This window comes from Meriones unguiculatus, chromosome 3 (assembly GCF_030254825.1).
Source record: "Meriones unguiculatus strain TT.TT164.6M chromosome 3, Bangor_MerUng_6.1, whole genome shotgun sequence".
Taxonomy (NCBI): domain Eukaryota; kingdom Metazoa; phylum Chordata; class Mammalia; order Rodentia; family Muridae; genus Meriones; species Meriones unguiculatus.
The window spans coordinates 141,832,707-141,855,892 of NC_083351.1; the positions used below are offsets into that span (position 1 = coordinate 141,832,707).

The 23,186-nt window shown below is 40.6% G+C and overlaps 1 protein-coding gene across 3 annotated transcripts in view; it reads left to right on the forward strand.

Moving 5' to 3' along the window:
* The window catches only part of LOC132653164 (uncharacterized), a 55,206-nt gene that overhangs the window by 27,407 nt on the left and 4,613 nt on the right, over positions 1-23,186 (forward strand). Inside the window, exon 2 of one of the 3 annotated variants that reach the window (XM_060380712.1) lies at positions 20,460-22,839. The exons of 1 other annotated variant lie outside the window; for it this stretch is intronic. In XM_060380712.1, the coding sequence (XP_060236695.1) occupies positions 20,460-20,549 (90 nt within the window). In that variant the 3' untranslated portion in view covers positions 20,550-22,839. Of the gene's footprint in view, positions 1-12,933; positions 14,816-20,459; positions 22,840-23,186 lie in introns of those variants that run through there. One more of the 3 variants, XM_060380713.1, reaches the window with a different exon arrangement.

The following is a 23,186-nucleotide window of genomic DNA, read 5'->3' on the forward strand; positions in this document are numbered from 1 at the left end:
GAATTTTTATAAAAAGAATCCTCTTGCTGTCCCAACTGTAGTCAAAGATACGATAATTTTCTATATATCTATATCATCTGTATCTATAATACATATATATCTGTATGTGTGTGTCTGTATACAGGATGTATGCTCAAATATAAGCTTTGCCAGTTGAATGTATGACTTCAAAAGCAAAGTGCTGTGTTTTTGTGTCTTAGTTTCTTCAACTGTAAAAGGGGACATATTAATTATAATATAATTTATCTCTTAGAATTATGATTACTAAGTCAGTAAACACACGTAAAATTCTTAAGGAATGCTGACTGGTTGGAGTCTGTTAAAATATATATATTTTTAAAGATTTATTTATTTATTTATTTATTATGTATACAATGTTCTGTCTGCATGTAACCTTCAAGTCAGAAGAAGGCAATAGATCTTATAGATGGTTGTGAGCCACCATGTGGTTGCTGAGAACTGAATTTGGGACTTTTGAAAGAACAGCCAGAGAGAAAGCTATCAAGTATTTTTAAAAATTCCATGTTAAATATTTTATGTGAACTATAATACTTAAAGTGGAGAGATACATAGATTCAATGAATCCCATATCATTATGATATGATTAAATTATGAATTAATTCAGTTCAAAGTAAAATATTGGTTGTATTTCTTAAGTCAGTCTAAGAACTGGTACAGAGAATAAGGGTCCTAGAGTAATTAAGATAAATAACAGGCATTGAGTAATTGCCTTTCTAGGCAACAGTTGTCATCTTAAACTGTACTAATTTACTCAGTATGCTATTGTTCAGAGACGAGATAAAAGGCTAATGAATCACAAAAGAGAGTTTGAAAAGAACAACAAAAGTAGAAGCTTTTATTATATAACATTATAAAGCAACAGATAAATGGCCACAAGCATTGGGCACATCTAGCTGTCCATACTTTAAAACTTTAAAACTGAAAAAATTCTTGAAAGTGGGACTGACATGATGGCACATACCCTTAACCTCAGCATTTGTGAGGCAGAGGGAGAAATCAGAACTCTCTATGAATTAGGGATTAAACTGGTATGCATAGGCCAGACCAGGCTAAATTGTGAGATTCTGTCTCAGAAATATTCATGAAAATGGAAATGTAAAAATAGTCAAAAAATAAAATTAAGACCTTATCATTGATAACATTTTTCTCATTTGCAGGATTAAAGTTCTGAGAAGTTTTATAAAGTACCATGTTCATATCATAGCATTTATATCAGAAACAGCAGGACCATCATGAATCTGAATGAGATCCAGATCTAGATAATGAGATAATCAGAGCAGGGTATTTGAATAAGAACCAAGATGGCAGCATTGCTGAAGTCACTTCTGGCTGAAGATTTCATCATTTGTCTGGCATAACAAAGTTCCTGCAGTACTCTGAGCAATAGCCTTCTAAATATCCCACTCCTAATCCTCAAAACCTGTAAATAGGTATTCACTTGCAAATGCAGTCCTTGCAGATATAATCAGGCAAGGCTAAGATTATAGTAGATATGTGTGTATGTATAGGTATAACTGTATATATACTTATATACACATATAAATGTGATTTGAGTTTCATGTTAGTATCTGTCTAAGAAGGAAGAAATTTTAATGGGAAATATCCAAATGCTTGGAACCTAAACATCACACTTTAAGCAACACACTTATAAACTATGAGGGTATGTAGTTTAAGGACAGTTGAAAATGCATTGAAATGACTGAAAAAGGAAATAGCATGTATCAAGATATGTGAAATGAAGCTAACATAGGCATGGATAAATTTATACTACTAGAGAGAAGGAAAAATCTCAAACTTATAATTAATCTCAGTTTAAAAGCATAGAAAATAATTCAGAATAAAGAGCCAAATGAGAATGATGATAAACGAAGAGATTTGTACAACCAGAAATGGAAAGGCAATGAAGAAAATCAATGAAGCACAAGCCATATCTTTGAAATGATCAATAACAGCCACAACCCTCTAGGAAAACTATAGAGATGCCCAAGTTACCCAGCAGGAATGAAACTGAAGATGCCACTGGAGACCATTCAGAAATCACAGCGAGGAAGTATTCCAAATGACTCTATATACCTACATCTGACCGCTCATATTAAATGCATCATTTCCTTTAAATCCACAAACTAACCACAGCTCACTCCTTAGAAAATAAATAACTTCAAATCCCATGACTATTAAATAAATCAAAATTTATATCTTTAAAACATATCAAGAAGAATTCTCCAGGCCTAGAGAGTTTCCTTAGAGAATTCTTCTAACCTTTCATAATAAGTCCACACTAGAAGGAGGGGAGGCTTTCCATCCATGTTAGGAAGGCATTCCTATTCTAACACAAAAGAAGACAAAGACAGCAGGAAAAATTAAACCATACGTCTATGTTCCTCATAGATACATATGTAAAAAAAAATCCCTAAACAAAATAAATAAACATAGTTAAGTTGGATTCTTAAGCATATGAATCGCAATGAATTGCATTCTACAAGTAGGGTTTATTTTAGTGTGCTATCATCATAATCAGAAGTCCAGTGGAGAATGATGATGATGATGATGATTGTGTGTGTGTGTAAATATTTGGGAACAGAATAATTCCAAAGTAAAACATACAGCTATGGAATTGTTTACATTTGTTTATTTCCTGTAAACATGGAATGAGTTCAATAGTGTATAGATTTCTTCATGCTGTATGGTTATTATTTGAGCTTCTTGAAGAACAATCGACAGTCTCGATTCTATTTTCTCTTATTGTCTGGACAATTTCATTTTAAACAAACTTGTATGGTTTTTCACGAAAATAAATATAATTCCATATCAAAAACAATAGCCCAACTCAGTGCATTACTTTATTTATAATGCAGCTACTTTAGAATTTAGTAATCAGTTCTTCAGATATTAATACACTTACAAATATAACTTCAGTTGAATCACTGACTACTGAGTACAAAGTGATCAAGTGCTGACCCTTTCAAAGAGCCCTTTAATCATTTTTGACTCTTCCTTTGAAACATGTGAAAATCAAAGGATATTAAATGTATTTTATCTGATGTGAAATTAATAAGTCTCTAGGAAATTACTTTGCTGTCTTACAGAGAGTCTTATTGAGATCAAAAGCAGCATCTTGGCTGACATGGAACAAGTATCAATTTATAAATTCTGTTTGTTTTTTTCTTTTTTTTTTCAGAGTTTTGCCATGTAGCCCTGTTTGGTCTGGAACTTTTTAGATAGACAAGGCTGGCCTTAAACTTACAGTGGCCTTGTACTTCCTCTGCCTCTCAAGTGGTTGGACAGACAATTGTATCTCATTTTTAAAATATAGTCATTATTCTAGAAGTTTCCACATACTTTAGAGCAGAGCTATTTAGACTAACTCGAAGATTTAGAGCAGATAAGAAATATACAACTGACTATTTCCATCTTCTAGGTACAACCAAGAATAGAATAGTGATAACACAAAAACATGGTGGGAGTAACAACAAAACACAATAAAAAATTAAATTTCTAAAGTTACATTTAATTGACAAAAATTGATCTATAACTGATTAAAATTATATGACTATGCAATCATTTACCACCATGCCATTTCTTTCTCTCTATGAAATAATCTTGGTACTCATACTCTTTTTTTTTTTTTTTTACAAGAAACAACACTGACCAGGTTTTTAAATTAAAATTTGTCTACAGATACTTAAACTGTTTGCTTTTTGGTTGAATTCCAGATGGAGACAAATTGACTTAAATTGCAACTTTTAAATATATCTATATCTATATTATATACTTTGTATGATAAAATCCAGATGAGGCTGATTAAAAGAACAATACTGAGAGAAAATACTGTATAAAATCAATTTCCTTGACTTCTTAATCAAGGTTTCTATACCTGCAAACTATCGATGACAAATTCAAACACATCTATCAAGTAATGCCTTTCTTTTGCCCATACTGAGGTTTCGTTGTCACATAGTAGAACTAGTATAGGTTATGAACACATGCACGATTCCATAGCACAATGACTATGGAAACAGTGGTCCTCACAAACACAAAACACATGCTCGTTAATTTTCATAGCTGGGAACTCACACTCTTAAGGCCACTATGATTTTTATTTTTATGGCACAATAGTGGTGAGCTCATGTATAACATGAGATACAGATTCATGTGCCTTCACATAAAAACATCTGCTTATGTGGAGGTCATTAATTCACCCTCAACCAATGTATATTAAGCTAATCCTACTTGAAATGAGAATATGAAATATCTCGGCAGCCAATATTTATCGGCTCATGTGAAGCCTTTATTTATTTCCTTGCTGTCTTGGAGAAAGGTGAATAGATAAATCATTTCTGATTTATCAAGGAACAAATGACAATCCAATTAATCCCTAACTTTAGAGTAATATTTGAACTTTAAATTATTTAGTGATAATTTTCCTATGAAATAGTGATTTAACATTTTTTTTTATTTTTGGCATGTATGCATTTATGTATATGTGTATTGCATAAGCCCAAGTGTGCTATGGTAAGTGAGTAGAGATCAGAGGATAACTTCAGGCATTCTATTCTTCCCTCTCACTGTATGGGTCCTGGGGACTGAATTCAGTTCACCAACTTTGCAGCAAGCACCTTTACCCATTGGGTCATATTATTTGTCCCAGATCATGATTTTTTGATTCATATTTATGCTTTCAGATCCATCTCTATTCATTCCTTGATATTGTGTTTCTAGCTAAGAAAGTGAGGGGCTTTGTTTGTGTGTCATTGAATTATTAGACTTAGGTGCCCATCTGTTCTTCTCATAGTCACAATGGCTTTTATATAAAATGATATTATCAGAATCCTGTAAAGTGACTGAACTGGTGAACCATTCAGGCGATAAGAAAATATGTATCAGTAGCGGACTGGAGAAAGTCTAAGTGTTTGGTAACATCATGTATTTGTGAAGACATGGAGAGTATAGACTCCTACACATGCATATTAACCGGAATGTGGATTGTTGAATAATCCGGACAGTAAGGGGATATCTTGTGAACCCGAAGAAGCACAATGCTGTGCCACTGTTGGCCTTCTCTTCCATAGGAAGGCTGTGGTATTTCATACAAAGAATTTAAGGGAAACATTATACTTACCAGCGAATAACCATGTCATAGTTTCTTTCGTTACTACAAAAGACTTAGTATGTTCATATGTACACGAGTAAACATGTTTTTTTAAATATACATAGTGCTGAGTCATGAAAGATTTTCTGTATATGGCAGAGGCACAACAAACCAGTCTCAGGAGAATTTTGTTTTGTTTTGTTTTGTTTGTTTGTTTGTTTGTTTTTATTTACAGAAAGAAAAAAACCAGTCTTAGGAGAGTTTTCATCTTTTCAGTGGGCAATGGCAGGTTCAGGTTGTATAAAACCTTGGAACACTTCGTGGCTTAGAAAGCTTTTGAATAGTCTTATATCCTAAAAAAGAGTGAATCAGTAAATAGTAAGGTAGGAGTAAGAGCAAAGAAGAGTAAGCTGAGAAGGAAGATAGGCCAAAGTATTTGGGGTTGATTACTTTATGGCATAATGCAGACAAAGGCTAGTTTAAAAGTTTTCTTTATATAAGGACCCCTTGATTCCTTGGCTTTAATTTGTCTTTCTTGATGGTAAACATGACATTTTCCTGTGGTACAGAGGAGAACCTCTTTGAATAAGATTTTAATTTCTACTGTTATCACATATTGGCAATTTTTTAAAAAAATTTTTTGCACCTGCTGCTTATCCAAAACCCCAATTCAAAGTCATCACCTCACCCAACAGGGTTTTATTTCTTTAAGAAGGTAGCTCAGTATCCAAGGGGGTTCCCTAGTAAGGGGAACAGGGACTATTTCTGACATGAACTCAATGGCTGGCTCTTTGATCCCCCCCACCTCCCCGAGGGAGGAGCAACCTTGCTAGGCCACAGAAGAGGACACTGCAACCAGTCCTGAAGATACCTGATAAGCTAGGGTCAGATGAAAGGGGAGGAGACCTCCTCTCTCAGTAGACTTGGAAAGGAGCAGAGAGGAGACAAGGGAGGGTGGGATAGGGAGGGAATGAGGGAGGGGGCTATGGCTGGGATACAAAGTAAATAACCTGTGATTAATACAAAAAATAAAAGTTATATAAAAAAAGAAGCACCTTCTGCTTGGAATCACCTGGAAGAGCTTCCAGACCATATCCATTCTCTCTCTCTCTCTCTCTCAACTTTTGATTCTTTGTGAGTTTCACATCATGCACCCTGGTCATCCCCCATCTTTTCATATCTGCCCTTGCAAAACCCCCTCCAAAACCCAAAATCAAACCAAAACAAACAAAAAAACATCTCATCATGGAAGCTGTAATGTGTCACACACTTTTGTCCACACATCTTTACTTGCAAATGTTCATTGACGTGAATCATTGGTCTGGTTCAAGACCTCTGGCCTCTGGCTTCTGTCACACTATCATTAATAGATTCTCACAGGGACTCCGCTTGTGGTATCCTGTGGTTGCCCTGAGATGTGGAGATCCTGCAGCTTTGGAGCTTCAGGAGTGGCCCTTTCCCTGTGCTCCAGCAGTTCACAGAGAGGGTAGATGTTAAGATGGGCCGACTCAAAGCCCTGGATCTCTGCTACCCTCGGTGGTAGCCGAGTTGGTCAGCCCACCAACTCTCCCACACCCACACCACCAGGGTGATCTCTCAGCACTGTCCCCGCTAGCTGACCCAGGGCTGCAGCTGCCAATGGGCAGGACCAGCTCTCCTCCAGCCACAGGTGGCAAGGAGTAAGGAGGGCATCTCTCCCTCATCCATGCCACTGCAAGGTGGATTAGGGGTTGGGCCAGCTCTCTTGAGTGCTGCAGCCAGTGAGGGGCAGCGCCAGCTTCGCACAGTCCTTAGACATCAACATGGTCCCAGGCAGCAGCCCAGACCAGGGGCGTCTGCATGACCTTTGGTGGTACTATGAGCCATGGACATTGACACAGACCCTGCTGCTGCATGGCTGTAGACCCAGACATGGCCCTCAGTGGCAGCATGGACTTGACTGTGGCCTCAGGTGGCAGGGCAGGCTACTCACATCAGGCTATTTCTCTCCACCCTCGTGTCTCCAGTTCTGTATGAATGGGACGTCTGCATCTCTCTCTCTCTCCCATCTCTCCACCACATACCTGCACATCATAGTGTCTTTAGCCCACCCACCTTCCCGCCCACGCCCACACTGCTTAACCAGAGGACCAGGCCTCCCCACTTTTCCTTTCAGTTTTGTTTGTTCCCAGCTTATTGTGAAAAATGTTGAAGCTGCAAAAGCTGAAAGCCAACACAAGTTCTTCTCTGAACCACTAGTTAACGTTTTGTTTTGTCTTGCTATCATTCTCAGTCCTATGTGCTTTTGCTTGTGCCTGAGATTCATTTCTTAAATTATCAAGATGGTGGCAATTGTAACCACTCACCTCTAAGGGTCAGCATGCATCTACAGAATGAGACCGTTGTCTCACATAACCACATTGCTCTAGTGGGACTATCACCCTTACCAGTGGCTCATAACACGACCACACAGTCCACACTGAAACTTCTCACATTATCCCATAAAAGTCTACAACTATTTTAGAAAATCTCAGTCAACAAAAGTCATGCAAAACTTTTTTTTTTCTTTTGCTGTGCCTTTTAAATCTCCCTCAAATATAACAGAACCTTCCTTGGTTGCTTCCTGCCCTTGACACTTGAGGACTGTGAGCTGCCTGTTTTACAGAACATCCCATTGCTCAGTTGTGTGCTTCCTGCTGCATCATGTTGGGAACCAGACATCTGTCAGTGTCATCTGTGGTGAACAGTTTTGTGACAAAGAGAACTGTTTGCTGGATCCCTGTAAAAAAGAAAAAAAAAAAAAAGGGGGGGGGAAGCCCTTCCCCTTGCAAAGAAAGAGTAATTTGTGGTATGATACTTGGGTAGAATTAGGCTGCTTCTAGACAGCTCTTCATTATGTGGGCTTGGCAGCCGTGTAGAAGACTTATCAGTACTAATTATAATTTAAAGAGCTTCAAAGTGACGATTAAAATTAGACCCTGTGGTGTTTTGACTAGGAATGGCCCCCACAGGCTCATGCGGTAAGAGTGCTTGGCCCATAGGGAGTAACACTATTGGGAGGCGTGGCTTTGTTGAAGTAGGTGTGGTCTTGCTGGAGTAGGTGTGATCTTGTTGGAGGAAGTGTGTCACTGGGGGTGGGCTTTGAGGTCTCAACCTCAAGCCAGGCCCGGTAGGCAATTTTCTCTTCCTCCTGCCTGCTGATCCAGATGTAGAGCTCTCAGCTACCTGTCCAGCACCATGTCTGACTGCATGCCACCATGCTTCTTCTAAAACTGTAAGCGAGCCCCAGTTGAATGTTTTCCTTTGTAACAGTTGCCGTGGCCATGATGTCTCTTCACAGCAATAGAAGACAGATTATCTAAGACAGATATCTCCCAACATTCTCCTTTTCTCTTTATTTTTATTTTTCGTACAAATGTATGTATGCATGTATGTATATGTGAAAATGATAAACATTTACTTTGATTAAAGTATCTTTTTACTTAATGTCTCAGGCTAAGAAAGCTATTATTTATTCTTTGAGGCAAAAATACATGACGGATTTTGATGAATACGCAGCAAACAAAAACGTGACAGCAAAACAACTGTGTTTGTTTTAGGGCCTCTTCTCACAGCCCTGCTCTGCCACCCCTGTGGCCACACCAGGTGAGTGTGTCAATGGACTTAGACGCATTTGGCTCCTGACCTGTCAGTGTGAAACAATGACTTATTGTCCCATTGTCTACAGTCTTTTCTGTGATTGCACACCCAGGCAAGTGTGAGAACAGCTAACAGTCATTAGGGTTTTCATTAGGTAATTGTTTTCTAGAGCTTGAGCGTAAGGACAGCTTGCTTTTCTTATCCCATTGTCCATCAGGGCATGTTTTTTTTTTTTTTTCCTGGTTACAAGAAAACATTAAGTTTATTTTAGACTGAATGTTATCAGATTTTTTAAAAGCCACTCTAAAGCCTTATAAGCGACTTTTGGATATTGCTTTATTGGAAATCTGTTCTCATAACACAGGAGGCCACGGTAATTCTCTAAAGTGTGCCATAGAGCAGCAGAAAGTTATTTCATTACCTTTTTATTGAGTCAGCAGGGCTGTGACTGAGGAGCCATCAAGCCTGAGAGAGCAGAAGCAACCGGCTGCTGCTGTGAAGGTGCCATGGACACCGGGGGGTGTAGTCCGGACCCCCATTCTAAGGTCCTTTAATTATGTTTATCCTGCAGCAGTACTGCCTTCATATCACCCGTTGCCGAAATGGCTTCTTACGTCTTTTGGGAACGTAGAACAGTGATAGGTTTGGAGTGTGAGCAGCAGAAAGGTCAAAGAAGGCAGGCATTTGTTTCCCTGTCAACTGACAAGAGATAAAGCACGCAGTCCTTAACTAATGAGTGTGAGGAACTCAGGTTCCTTTAATCAGATCCAAGTGCCAGCCTGACCACAGCTTCTAATTCAGGGTCTAAGATGGCTGCTCTGGATACAGACCATATCGGCACTCATCCAGTATGAACACATCTCGAAGCTTTATCATTTGTGCTTATGACCACTAGACATAATTTAGCCATATAGCAAAGTCTAGCTGTAAAGGTGACTGAGATGCAAATTTCAATGTAAGGAACTCTGTTCCTAGTTAATGATTAGTGCTTTATTGTCGCAGTAGGGAAATAGGAACATGAGGTGCAGTTGGCCAACTCTACCATGATTTTGAAATAGCTTGCCCTAAAAGACTTGCTTATCAGCGTTGACAATATTTACCAATATTGGCAATTAACGTTGAGTATGAGATTTTTTTTAACAGTTGGCAAAATTCTCCTTAAGAACTCAATTTATTTATTTATTTATTTATTTTTGGGTGGGCACAATGAAGTTGTTAGTGACATTATTTTAAAACACAAGAGAGTGAGAGATCTTTCTTAGTTGATATAAAAACACGACACACATCTATATGCTGATTTTTTTTTTTTTAAATCCAAGCTCTCAAGTGCGCTGTCGCACAGAGATAACACGGTTGTCACAGGTAGGTTGTCATGTTTCAGTCGGTGAGAGAGATCACGGCAGGTAATTTTGCATATGTCTACACAACACCATCTTTTAGAACTGAGATGAGTGAGTGAGTGCAAACTGTGTGGGGTTGTTTCAAGGGCTAGTGTGGTAGAGGATGTCTCTCAACTCTATTTTTGTCACATTCGCCCAGTAGTATGGGGCTTATTTTTCACTCTGAGGGCATGTGTGTGTATGGTGCGCATGCATGTTTGCAAGCACATGTGTGTGTGTGTGGGGGATGTGAATGCACATGTATGTACATGTGGCGTCCAGAGGTTATCTTCAGGTGTCTTTCTCACCTTTCGCTTTATTTACTGAGGCAGGTCTCTCACTGACCCCGGAGCTTCGTGTTGTCTAGTCTAGCTAGCCAGCTTGCTTGAGGGGTCCCTGGTCTTCAGCCCCTAAGCACTGGAATTACGGGTAGACTGCCACATCCTCCAAGCCCCAACCCTGGCTATTTAGGTCAGTTCTGGGTATCTGAACTCCATGGCAAGTTTTATACCACCGAGTCCTCTCCCCAGCCCCAACATGGGGCTTCTATCTTCTGCCATCACTTGTCACATTTAAGGCAGTAGGAAAGGAGGGAAAGGGGTGTGCTTTTCTCTCTACAGGCAGTACTAGGAGTTGCATAGGGATCATTTGATATTATATTATGTATTTTAGAAGGAAGGTTTCTCTGTGCAGCGCTGGCTGTCGTAGAACTCACTCTGTAGATCAGGCTGGCCTTAAATTCAGAGATCCGCCTACTTCTGCCTCCCAAGTGCTGGGACTAAAGGCATGAACCACCACACCTGATGCATAGGGATCATTTTAAGTGGAACTGTCTTTAGTTGTCATGGTTTGTTTGCTGCTGTTTCTCATGGTTGTAAACAGTAGCCTAATTACTTTATCTGTCTTGACATCATTCAATAATGGAGGTGTAAGCCAAATAAACCCTTTCCTTCTCGAAGGAGAGGAGGACCTCCCCTATCAGTGGACTTGGGGAGGGGCATGCGTGAAGAAGGGGGAGGGAGAGTGGGGCTGGGAAGGAAGGAGGGAGGGACTAATGGGGGGATACAAAATGAATATAGTGTAATTAATAAAATTAAATTAAATTAAAAAAACCCTTTTCTTCTCAACTTGCTTTTGGTTATGGTGTTTTATCATAGCAATAAAAGCCCTTAGTAAGACAACTGTTGAGTACAAATATCATTTGTTCCCACTGTTATAAGTGTGCAATGTTTTTCTCTTGCTGGAACCTAAAGGAGGATAAATATTCATACCATCATCTTTTTTTGTGCATGGTATGAGGCAAAGCTCTAAATTCATATTTTTTTTCAAATAGTCAACTGAGAATCCTATTTATTAAATAAACCTTTTCTTCTGTATTGATTTGCAGTGTTTTCTTCCACACAGAAACCCCCCAAATGATGTGTATTTCCAATCTATCCTTTTTATTTCTGGTGCTTAAAGTGCTTTAGTACAAGTTTCTTGCAGTCCTGTTGTTACAGTCTCCAGCCTCCAGAAAAATGAGAACAATTTTCTTTTCTCTTTGAAAATGAGTTTAGAAAGTGCTTCTCTGTGCGGATGGCCTGCAGGCACTCCAAACCCAGTACATCCAAGAGAAACCATTAACCGTTACCACAGCTCCGTCGACACCACCGCTCTGCGTCACTTCCGACTTTCCCCTGTGCGCACCTGTTCCGTGGTGTTTGCTAACCCACGTTGCTAGGTTCAGTTGTCTTCCATGGCTGCCTTTGCTTCTACTCTCAGGGTTGTGGCGTGGCTGTGACGCCAGTGTGGGGTTTTTGCCTCCAGCATCTCCTCTCACCACATTCTGTCCACATTCTGCCCAGGTGTCAGTTACCTCTAAATGCCGACCCTCTCCTCTTTCTGCCCTTTCTCATTCTGTGCCTACCCATCGTCTGTCTTCAGAACAGACTCTAAACTCATGCATCACATTCACAGCTGAACCCAAGATGGGTCGCCTCGCTTTCTTCTCTTAACTTCTTTCGTTCCTTCCCTAGCTTAAAAAAAATTGTCACCTATGTTTATGGCCAGTTATTAAGTCCAAATCATTTCATTTTTGCTAATTGTCACATATAATCCCTTTCTTTTCCAGTTACCACGATTAACATGTTCAGGGTCAGATCAAACATTCCTTACTCCGAAGGCCTTCTGTACTCATGCAGTCAAACTTAACTCCCTGTACGAGGTGCTATTATTGGGTATGCGCAGCCTGATCTCTTTCTAAATTACTTAACACACAGGACGTCTGATGAGACACTACATTCTAAAAGAAGTAAAGTATCCACTTGTCTTTGTACACACAGACTATCACCTCATAGCAGATTTTTGAAAATGGTAACTAAATGGTAACTTAAGCATTCCTCTCGTCGCTGCACAGCTGGAAGGCAGGCTTACACCAACAGCGTTTACACTATCGTCCCTTCCTGTCTGGGGCCAGTCACCATGGCATGCTGTCCACGTTTGCAGAGAGGCCAGGCAGAGCCTCGTAAGAGAGGCTGAAATGCTATCTCCTTTCTGAGATTTCATGGGGTGTTTTGTCTGATGGATTGGGATGGTCATGATGTGGTTGGTCCCCTGTCATAAAACACCTTCAGGACCAAGGGTGAGGCTCATTAGGAAGGAATGTGGGTATGATTCGTGCTGTAGACTCCTCACTCGTCTCCCTGTTTATGAGGGTCCCTTGTTTATGACAGAGCTTAAGGGTTTGGCTGGACACTTCTTGGGCATGGCATCTTGGTATTGCGGGATTGTGCTGTTAGTGAAAAGCTACGATGCGCTTGGGAAATTGGGTCTGTTGTGTTTCTGCAGCGCGGGAAAAGTGACAGTGACTCAGCGTGGATGACTCAGCAGCTAAAAGCAAGGTCCGCTTTCAGTAGACACCCTTGCCAGCAGTAGCCAAGGAAGAAATGGACTTCACCATGCCCGGAGTGTATGCTCATTGTCCTGAAAGTTCCCAAATGGTCCTTCTGAAACAGACTCAGCTTGGCAACTCCTTCCCGAGACTCCCTTGGGGACTGAGCTTAGATGGCTCTCGGATGGTAACACTGGGTTATTAAAAATGTGATCATGTTTTTTTCTCCAGTCTCAGGCTACCCAAAACTGCGTCTTTCTAATGACATTATAAACATGAACACCTGCATTGTGAGCAGCCTGGGGAATAATCTGTGTGTATCCCCAGTGCTAGGAAGACTGCTTTGAATTGAAATACTTGCACTCCTTGTCCATTGTAATGTTTGTAACTACAGTCATGATGTGACGGTTTCAAGTTTTGTATTAATCTATTTGCATCTGCAAAGTTGCCCGCAGAGGCTATGGGGGGATTGCAATACAGCAGAAGCAATGTGTTCCTGATCTTTGGGATCTGACACCAAGGTTACCGTTATGTATTGTCATTAGTCTTGAAGGAAAAAAAATTTCATGATATTTATTTAAAAGATTGTTTGTCTATACAGGGTATCCCCACAGGAAATGTCCCCACAAAATCAACCGTGAAATCTCTAATTCAAAGATTTTCCAGATGTTTGTAGCCACTGATCCAGAACTTTGCTGCCTGTCTCTGCAATTTAAAATGCCTGTTTTTTTTGTTTGTTTGTTTTTTTGTTTGTTTGTTTTTCAGAGTCAGGTTTCTAAGTGTGCCCTATTACTGGAGCATGTTTACGCTGACCACTGTGATTTAGAGTACAGAAATGTGCTCTCTGGGACGTGTGCTGGCTCAGCATTTTCCTCCCAGCCCTTCAAAGAGCCCTTTGTGTCAGTTCTACAGGGTTCCTATTGTCACTTCTCTTTCTCTATTATCTGTTCACATAAAGGGAGGCCCAGTGGCTTGTTTGTGTCTTGCTTTTCATGCCCCATATAAAGACACCTTCTGTAATTCCAGTGGGAATTGTATGAAGCACACAAGAGTTTTACTGAAATTTATGAGAATGTTTATAAGGGCAAAAAAACTTCCAACATATTTGATTTTGTTGAGACGTCAACATTTGTGTGTTTGTATTATCATTTGTATTATGAAGTGTGCGTTTGTATGTATGTGTGTAAGTGTGTGTGCACACCCAGCATCTACTCACTATGTACCGGTGTGCTACTCAATGTCTGACAGTAGCCTCTTCATGGAAAGAAGAACCCTCTAGTGTTTAAACTCTCCTCATTTCCGCGGCATTAAATTCTCCCACCATGGACCATTTCGAGCTGCAGTGTGATGCTATTCAACACAGACACAATTAAGGTAAATAATTACCAGAACAGAGATCATCCACGAAAGATGATAAAATACTAGGAAATGCTGCACTTTGAGTATTTATGACCTTTCTAAGGTTTTTTTTTTTAATTTTTAAAAAAATGTAATCACATCATTTCCCCTTTCCCCTTTTCCTCTTCACACCATGCATGCACACCTCCTTTGCTCACTCCCCAAAATTGTGTCTTTTTTTCTTTAGTTGTTGTTGCATATACACAAATACAAATAAATAAAGATGGATGCCTAAATGAGTAAATAGCCCCCGTGTTACTTGTGCACATGTGATTTCAGCACTGACTGCCTGGTGTTGCATAAGCCATTAGGACCGCTTTCAGTAGTGACACTTGCTGGGGAGGACTTCTCAGCATTCCTAGTTGCCTGTAGTTCTTTGTCTACGGGCGGAGCCCTGTGAGGTGTCTCCCTTCCATGTTAGCATGCCCATCAGTGGTGTACTTTTTCAGGTCTTGTCAGCCAGTCGTATTTGTGTTGTGTCCCTGCTATTTCTAGGAGACACAATCTCCCAGCAGCTTTAAAACTTGAATCCGAAACTGCTCTCTGTTCCGTGTATCTGTTGGGAGTCTCTGGTTACTTCCTTATTTCTAGTCTGTCTGTTGTATGTGTCTATGCCTGCCTGAATGATTTCTCATGTCTGGCTGTCCCTATGTGTCTCTGCATCTATACCTAACAGAGGGCTTTCCTCTGTATTTATTTAACAGCACAGAAAACATGGTGTGGGGAGGGGTTGAATGATTCTTTACAGAAATCTCTAGCAAAGTTTTTACAAGGGAAGAAACTTTACCGAATCCAGCTGACCCAGAAGTAGCAAATGTGACTAAAAGCAAACAGTGCTTCCAGCATTGATGGTAGGTATTTATTCTATAAAGTTGTTTCCATTCTTGTTGGTTGCCTTCAGCAAATGAATACCACAACACACACACACACACACACACACACACACACACACACACACGTTTTTCTGAATCACAGACATGGAAGAGTACATAACTTGAGTGTAAAGCTATGCATTATTTTAGGCTGTAAAAGCCTGACAGCATGAGAGATCTGAAGCAAGGAAGTCTGGTTCTTACACTGTTCTCTTAAATGCAGATTAAATTTTAACTGGTAGAGTACACAGTTGGGAAGCCAGGTAAATTCATATTCTTAAGTGATCTTAAGGTGCAGCATTAACTTGGCTGTGAGGTTCATAAGACCTTAAGTCTTATGAAGGTCAAAAAGTATTTTCATATATTTGTTTCATTGCATTCAGAGAGCAGGAGACAGAATTTAGCTTGCTTTGTTGTAGAAAGATGGGAAAGAACTATTCCCCATCTCCACTATGAAAAGCAGAGAGAACAAACATTTTTATTTTCTGTAAAGTTGAACTAGTCAAGTTTGAAATGGTAGAATATAGCAAATTAAAACCACATCTATAACCTAAATTAATATATTTAAAATTATGCTGCTGCTGCTGCTGCTGCCGCTGATAACGGAGTCATTGCTTTCTACCCATCTTTCCATGGGTCCTGGGTATCAAACTTAGGTCTCCAGGATTACCCAACAAACACCTTTACCCTCTCAGCCATCCTGCCAGTCTCCAAATTAAATATTTTAATCCAAATTCGAAGTTACTATTACGGGACAATTATCACAACAGAATGTGAGTTTTCCAGGAAGTATCCACTCCATAGAAACATGACATAAATCATTAGGTGCTTGACAAAAATCCACTTTTACTTTTATCTGAAAATGTTGGTTAAAATCTATGATGTTTACTGACATCTTTAGCGAGGTGCAATCTGTCTACAGAAGTAACCAATGTGAAGCTTTATATCAAAGCTGAGGTGGGGGTTGAGGAGAAACCAAAAGAGAGTTATTTCCTGAGGCACAGGAAGTAGCTGAAAATAATACACCTGTGGTGTTTTGAATGGCACTGGCCCTCTTAGGCTCATGTGTTTGAAAGCTTGGTCCCCAGTTAGTGGAACCATTTCAGAAGGATTAGAATGTGTGGCCCTGTTGAAGGAGGTGTGTTGCTGAGGCTGGGTTTTGAGGTTTCAAAAATCCACAGCAGCCCAGTCTTGCTCTCTCTCTCTGCCTCTGCTTGTGGGTCAGATGTAAGCTCTTGGCTGCTGCTTTAGGCCATGCCTACCTGCCTGGTAGTATGCTTCTTACCATGATGATCATGGACTAACCCTCTGAAACTGAAAGCAAGCCTCCAATTAAATGCTTTCTTTTATAAGCTGCCTTGGTCACAGCGATAGAATAGTAACTAAGACAATATATATGATTTAACACGAAGTCCTATAAGACAGAGTATAGATTCATTTGGTGAAAAATCTGAATTTAGGCAGCCCAGCTGGTTGCTTCAGAGTTCTGTAAGCCCTAAAGTTTTGATACAAACTCTGCCACTTACTATCTGTGCAACTTTGGGCTGGTTACATAATATCTCTGTACTTCAGTTTTCTTGGCTGTAAAACAAGTGTTTTAACACAGATGGTCTCTGACTTAACAATAGATCAGTTTAGGATTTTCTGACTTTGTGATGGTGCAACACATGATCAGTAGGACTTATCCTTTGAGTTTTGGGTTTTGATCCTTTTCTGAGCTTGAGTTATGCACTGTGATATGACTTTGTCATGACCAGCGATGGTGGTGACATTGGGGGCCAGAACCCAGTCAGCCAACTAATCACGTGGTAAAAACAAACACAAACAAACAAACCACTATATTCTGCTATGATGTTTGGTAGGTTATATGCTACATTAGTTTGTTTTCCATTACTATGACAAAGTACCAGAGGCTGGGCAATCTGTAAAGAAAGAAAGAACGTTTGTTTAACATACTACTCTAGAGGTTAAAGAACATGTCACTGTCTTCTGCCTGGTTCCAGAGTCTTCTGGTGGACAGTGTCACAGTTGAAAGAAGCATATACAGAAGAGATCACATGGTGAGCCAGAAGCCAGAAAGAGATTCAGGGACCAGGCTTAATTTTTTTTTTCTTTCTACAACAACCTGATCTTGTGGGACTAATTCACTCCCTGGCTGCAAGCCTCCAGTGTTAATCCCTTCGGAGGGCAGCTCTGCTAGTGGCCTAATTATTTCCCAGCAGACCTTACCTCTTAAAGATTCCTTTACCTATCATATATTACACTGGAGAACAGGCTTCCAACACATGAGTCTTTGGGAGAACAAATGATATCCAAATCATAGCATGTATATTATATGCATTTTTGACATAATATGTTCAACTTAAGATGGATTTATCACAGTTGTCTTTACCATAATCCAAGGTGATTCTGATATACAGACTACATTGTTTTGAAAATTAAATCCATTTTTGTAAAATATTTGTAATAACTCTTGGACTATCATAATCTCTAAGGTTATTGCCTTTTTTAATCAATCAAATAACCTAGGAACACAATTCATTAGAATATAGAGTATATGACTAATACACTCTATATTAGTCTGAATGAATCCTATAAGGACCATCTTTTTTTCTTCTCTTTTTAAAAAAAATCTTCTCTCATACAATACATCACAGATGCAGCCTCCCCTCCATCTCCTCCTCTCATTTCTCATATCTCCCTTCTCCCCCAGATTCATTGCTCCTCCATTTCCCTTCAGGCAAGAGTAGGCCTCCCAGTGATATAAACCAAACACAGCATAGCAAGGTGCAATAAAAACACAGCATAAACCTACATATCAAGGCTAGGTGAGGAAACTGAGTAGGAGGAAAAGGATCTCAAGAGCAGGCAAAAAGCCGGTGTGGTGGCACACACTTAATCCCAGCACTCAGACAGGCAGAGGCAGAGGCAGGTGGATCTCTGTGAGTTCGAGGACACCCTGGTCTACAAAGTGAGTCCAGGACTCCAGGACATCCAGGGTTACACAGAGAAACCTTGTCTTGGAAAAACAGAAAAGGAGAGAGAGAGAGAGAGAGAGAGAGAGAGAGAGAGAGAGAGAGAGAGAGAGAGAGGGAGAGAGTGATAGAGAGGAAAAAGGTCAGAAATACCCCTATTCCCACTGTTAGAGTCCAACAAAAACCCCAAGCTGAACAAGCCCAGCATGTATGCAGAGGTCCTGACAGTTCCATGCAGTCTTTGTGGTTGCCAGTTCACTTTCGTCTCTGTGAACCACTACAATCCTTGCTCATCTGATTCTGAGGACTGCATTCTCCTGGTGAAGGACGGTCTTCTGTTTTGAGCTCTGGACCAACTGGCACATAGGAACGAGCAATGAAACCGGTGGAGAGAGCTACGTATCCTCCTAGGGGTGCTAGGGAGGCACAACACATTGTGTTCCATCCGGGACAACTGGCCTAGTCCAGAAAGTTGAGGTTAGGTAGACCTGCCCTTTTGTAGGCAACCCTGCAAACCTAACACATCCTCTTTAGGGTTAAACCTTTCCTTTGGTGTGTGTGTGTGGGGGGGCTAAAATCAGAGTAGAGAGCGTGCCAGCTGATGGAGGCTTGGCCTAAAGTGTCAGTAGGAAGGAAAGGGCAGGGCCTCTACGCCTGCATTCTCTCCTTATTTGCCAACCAAACCCGTTCATTGTTTGTAAGTGGGTCTGTCTAGGGCAGAGAATACAGAGTTATCTCCCAAAGGAATCATTCCTTGACATGAAAAGAGCAGAAAAGGGCAAAGGCTTTGTTTATGTTACAGGTTTTTTTTTTCTTTTATTGAAAATAGATTCTTTTTCATACAATATATCTTGATTATAGTTCTTCCTTCCTCTGCTCCTCACAGTTCCTCCCCACCTCTCCTTCCCTTTGGATTCATCACCTTTCTATCTCTCATTAAAAAAGGAACAGGCCTCTAAGAGATAACAACTAAACATGACAAAATAAAATATGATACGATAAAGCAAAAACTATCATGTTGAAGTTGGACATGAGACCAAACAAGATGAAAGAGTCTCAAGGGCATGCACAAGAGTCAGAGAACTACTTGTTCTTAATCAGGAGTCAAGAAAAAAAAAACACTAAGCTAATATCTATAGTACACATGCAGAAGACCTGGTACTGCCTTATGGAGGCCCTGTGCTTACTCCTTCAGTCTCTGTGAGCTCGTACAATCCTCGTGTAATTGATTCATAGGGCCTTGTTCTCCTGATGTTCTCCATCCCCTCTGACTCTTACAATCTTTCTGCCTCCTCTTCCAAGGGATACCCTGAACTTTAAGGAGAGGGATTTGGTGAAGACCTCACATTTAGACTCTCTCTCCATCTAATATCAGGCTGTGGGTCTCTGCGTCTGTCCCATCTGTTGTGGAGGAAACCTCTCTGATGATGACTGGATAAGGCACTGATCTATGAGTATAGCAGAATATCATAATATCACTTAGGAGTAATTTTACTGATACTTATTTTTGACTAGTGGTATTTGGTTTTTCCCTAGGCCTCTGGGCTATCTGGTCTTGATTCTTAGTTACTCAAAGCAGTGTAGGGAATGGGTTCATTCTCATGGAGCGGACCTTAAGTCAAATCAAACATCAATTGACTACTCTCACAAGTCTGTGCCACCACTGCCCTAGAATATTTTGCAGACAGGATAGATTGTAGGTCAAAGGTTCTGTGTCTGGATTGGTGTCCATGTTTCTCTTTTTGGTAGCCTGCAGAATACCAAACAGACTAAAATATAGGGTTGAAGGCTCCATGTAGGCTCCATCTTCTCCATGTTCAATGAGTTGTGTGGGCCCCGATGTCAGTTTGTGGAAAGCAATCCTTTATCTTAGCAATAACCTGGGTTCTATTTCCATGGAAGCCCATAGACCAACAACTTGAGTACAACCTAGTTCTGACACTAAAGCCTCACCTGGAAACAAGAGATAGCCAGCTGAGACTCTGTGTCCTCATTACTAAGAGTCCTCATTAGGATAACTTTCATTGATTCTAGGAAGTTTCCACTGCACTAGGTTTCAACAGCCCCACCTCTCTTCACCTCATTTCCCCCACCACCTGATTTACTGCTCCTGTCACCACCTGCCCCCAGTCTACCCACAAAATCTATTCCATTTTCTCCTTCCCAAGAAGTCATATTCCATTTTCTCCTCCCAATAAGTGTTATAGAGCTTTTAACCCCAGTAATGTGCTTACTCAGGCCACTAGGATGCTGAGTTCAGTCGAAGATGATGAGGTACGTGGAAGTGAAAAAGCAGTGGAAGACAAGCCCTCAGCGAACTACCAATAGATGTTCGGTTACCAGTGCCCAGCGCCTGTGGCCACCCAGCAAATGCTGAACCCCTGGGATCTGTCCAACGGCGACTACAGCAACACCATGATGCAATCTCTGTGGAAGCAAGTGGAAAGAAGTTGAAAAATCTCTTTACATCAACATGCGTCTTGGCAGCACCCTCTGCGATTGTTTAGGAAAGTACTTGTTTAGGCTGCTCCCTGATTGTGTCACAGGGTTGCCTGAGTTTCCTATGCTGTTTTTTTTTTTGGAAGACAGGTCAAGATAACATTTAGACCCAGAGCTCAATTTAGTACAATGTGATCCGTGCTGATACTCTCCTATGCAGCAGTAAATGGGCAGCTTCCACCCTTGGCTCTTTTGAGGGTTTTGTTACTCATCCTGTCACATCTATCTTTTGTTATTGCTTTGTGTTATTGCTTACTCTGTCTAACCCTTTCATTGCTCTTAAACAGCAGCATTGTGTCTTAAGTTTGGCTCAGAGCCACATCGTATGTGCTTACATGACAACCCATCATTATCTTGTTGCCCAGTGGGGTTTTCTGCCGTGTGTTTCATAAACTTCAGGTTTGTTCAGGGATCACAAGACATTTCTGGGTATTTTTAGGGAAAAAGCAAGGAAATGGAAACTTTGGATTGTGTTTGCTCTCTAGAGAATTACAAGGCCAACAGATGGGATATTTGCTGTCAAGGTCTGGTTTGAGAATTAGTTTTATAGTAGGAAACTAACAGCATAAGATCATGGCTCAGAGTAAACGCATTTGGCAACCTGATAATGGTATGGCTTCCAGGGAGCTGAAGTCTAAGCCTGAGTAGACCACCACTGGGCAGTACCAAGAGGGGAAGGCATATGATTGTTGTGTTTCCTTTGGAGATCATCGCATATGAACAGAGGGGCTCTCATAACATACTTGTGCTAGAGAACTGAGATGTTCCAGGAGAACATACCTAAAAAACGATATGCAATTGCTAAATTGCCTCTGGAAAGGGCACAGAGAACCCCAGGGATTTTGCCTTGCTGATGCAAGTTTGGACCATTTGGGACTATGGTAGAAAGAGCATGAACCACCTTTGGTCTTTCTGTCTCTCCTACAAGCGCTTCCAAATTCAGTGTTTCCTTCCCTCATAGCATAAGATACTATTTGAATTACATGGAGCACCAATAACTTATAGCCCACTTGGTATATAAACTTTAGTGCCATGAGTCAGTAAAATATTGGAGGAAGTCATATATTGTACAATAAGGAAACAAGTGATTTGTACAGAGACTTTAGCATAAAAATTGTTATGAAGTTGTTAACTAGGTAGCAGAGAGGGTCCCGAGAGAGTTCGAAGGTAAGGTATCATGGATAGAGCAATCACAGAAATCAGTTAAGTCTGAGGGAAGGAGGGAAGAGGTTGGACTTACTAGAGCTTCATGTCTTAGAAGATGCACCTGTAGGTCCATAATTTTATGGAAGGGGGTCTAGTTAGGTGGTCCTGGAATCTCAGTTCAAAGGAGATAGCGTGTTGTAGACTGGAGACTTGATCTCTGCCCATGGTTCCTATATTAAAGGCCGGTGTCTAATATGTAGGTATTTGGAGATGGTGTCGTTGGGAATTAATGATCCTTTGAGGATTCTTGGACCAGAGTCTTTGTAAAACAGACTAGAGTGAGTCCCCTCACTCCTTCCCGTGTGCAGGGAGGTTACTGTCTATGAGCCAGATGTATTTCCTAACTAGACATTAAATCCACGAGAGCCTTGATCTTGGATGTCCCGGTTTTCAGACAACTTCTGTTGGTTAGGCCGCCTCACCTGCGGCAGTTTGTTACAGTATGCAGAGTGGAGGAAGGCCTGGCTGATGTTGAGGTCTCTGAAGATGGGAAGAGGTTTGGTCAGGCTATTTTTGTTCCCAAGGGCTGAAAAAGCCTGTCGGATGGACCAGCTGCAGCTACAAGAACGTACCGCTGCTGCAACGGAAGGATTATCACCTACTAACCGGGGCATCAATACCGTGACACACAGAACAAGCTCAGGGTCTCAGGCAAATACTTTACAGAATCTCTGTCCACATCTGAAGGGACAAAACTCCTTAAACTATGACCCATCTCTGCTCTCAAAAAAAGGTGGAAAAAGATCATCCACCCTAGAGGATAATGTGGTGAGCAGTTCATCCCTTAATTCTGCGGGTCTCATGTGGAAATAGAGGAGCGTTCAGTCCCGCAGGACACTCTTCACCTTGTTAATCAGCTACTCTTTGGCTGTTCAATCATGTCAGCTTAAAAAAAATCACAAATAAATGTATTATCAATGTAACTGTCAAATATATTATCAAAATCATTGTATTATATTATTTATATAATAAAAATCTGAAAATTTTTCTAACAATGCTTCCTCCAAGTTAATCTGCTCCTAATTTTCTTTTTTTTAGAATTTATTTCTTTTTTTTAATTTACTACAATTTATTCACTTTGTATCCCAGCTGTAGTCTCCACCCTCATCCCCTCCCAATCCTACCCTCCCTTCCTCTTCTCCCATGTCTCTGCCCCAGTCCACTGATAGGGGAGGTCCTCCTCCTCTTCCATCTGACCCTAGTCTATTAGGTCTCATCAGGACTGGCTGCATTGTCTTCCTCTGTGGCCTGGTAAGGCTG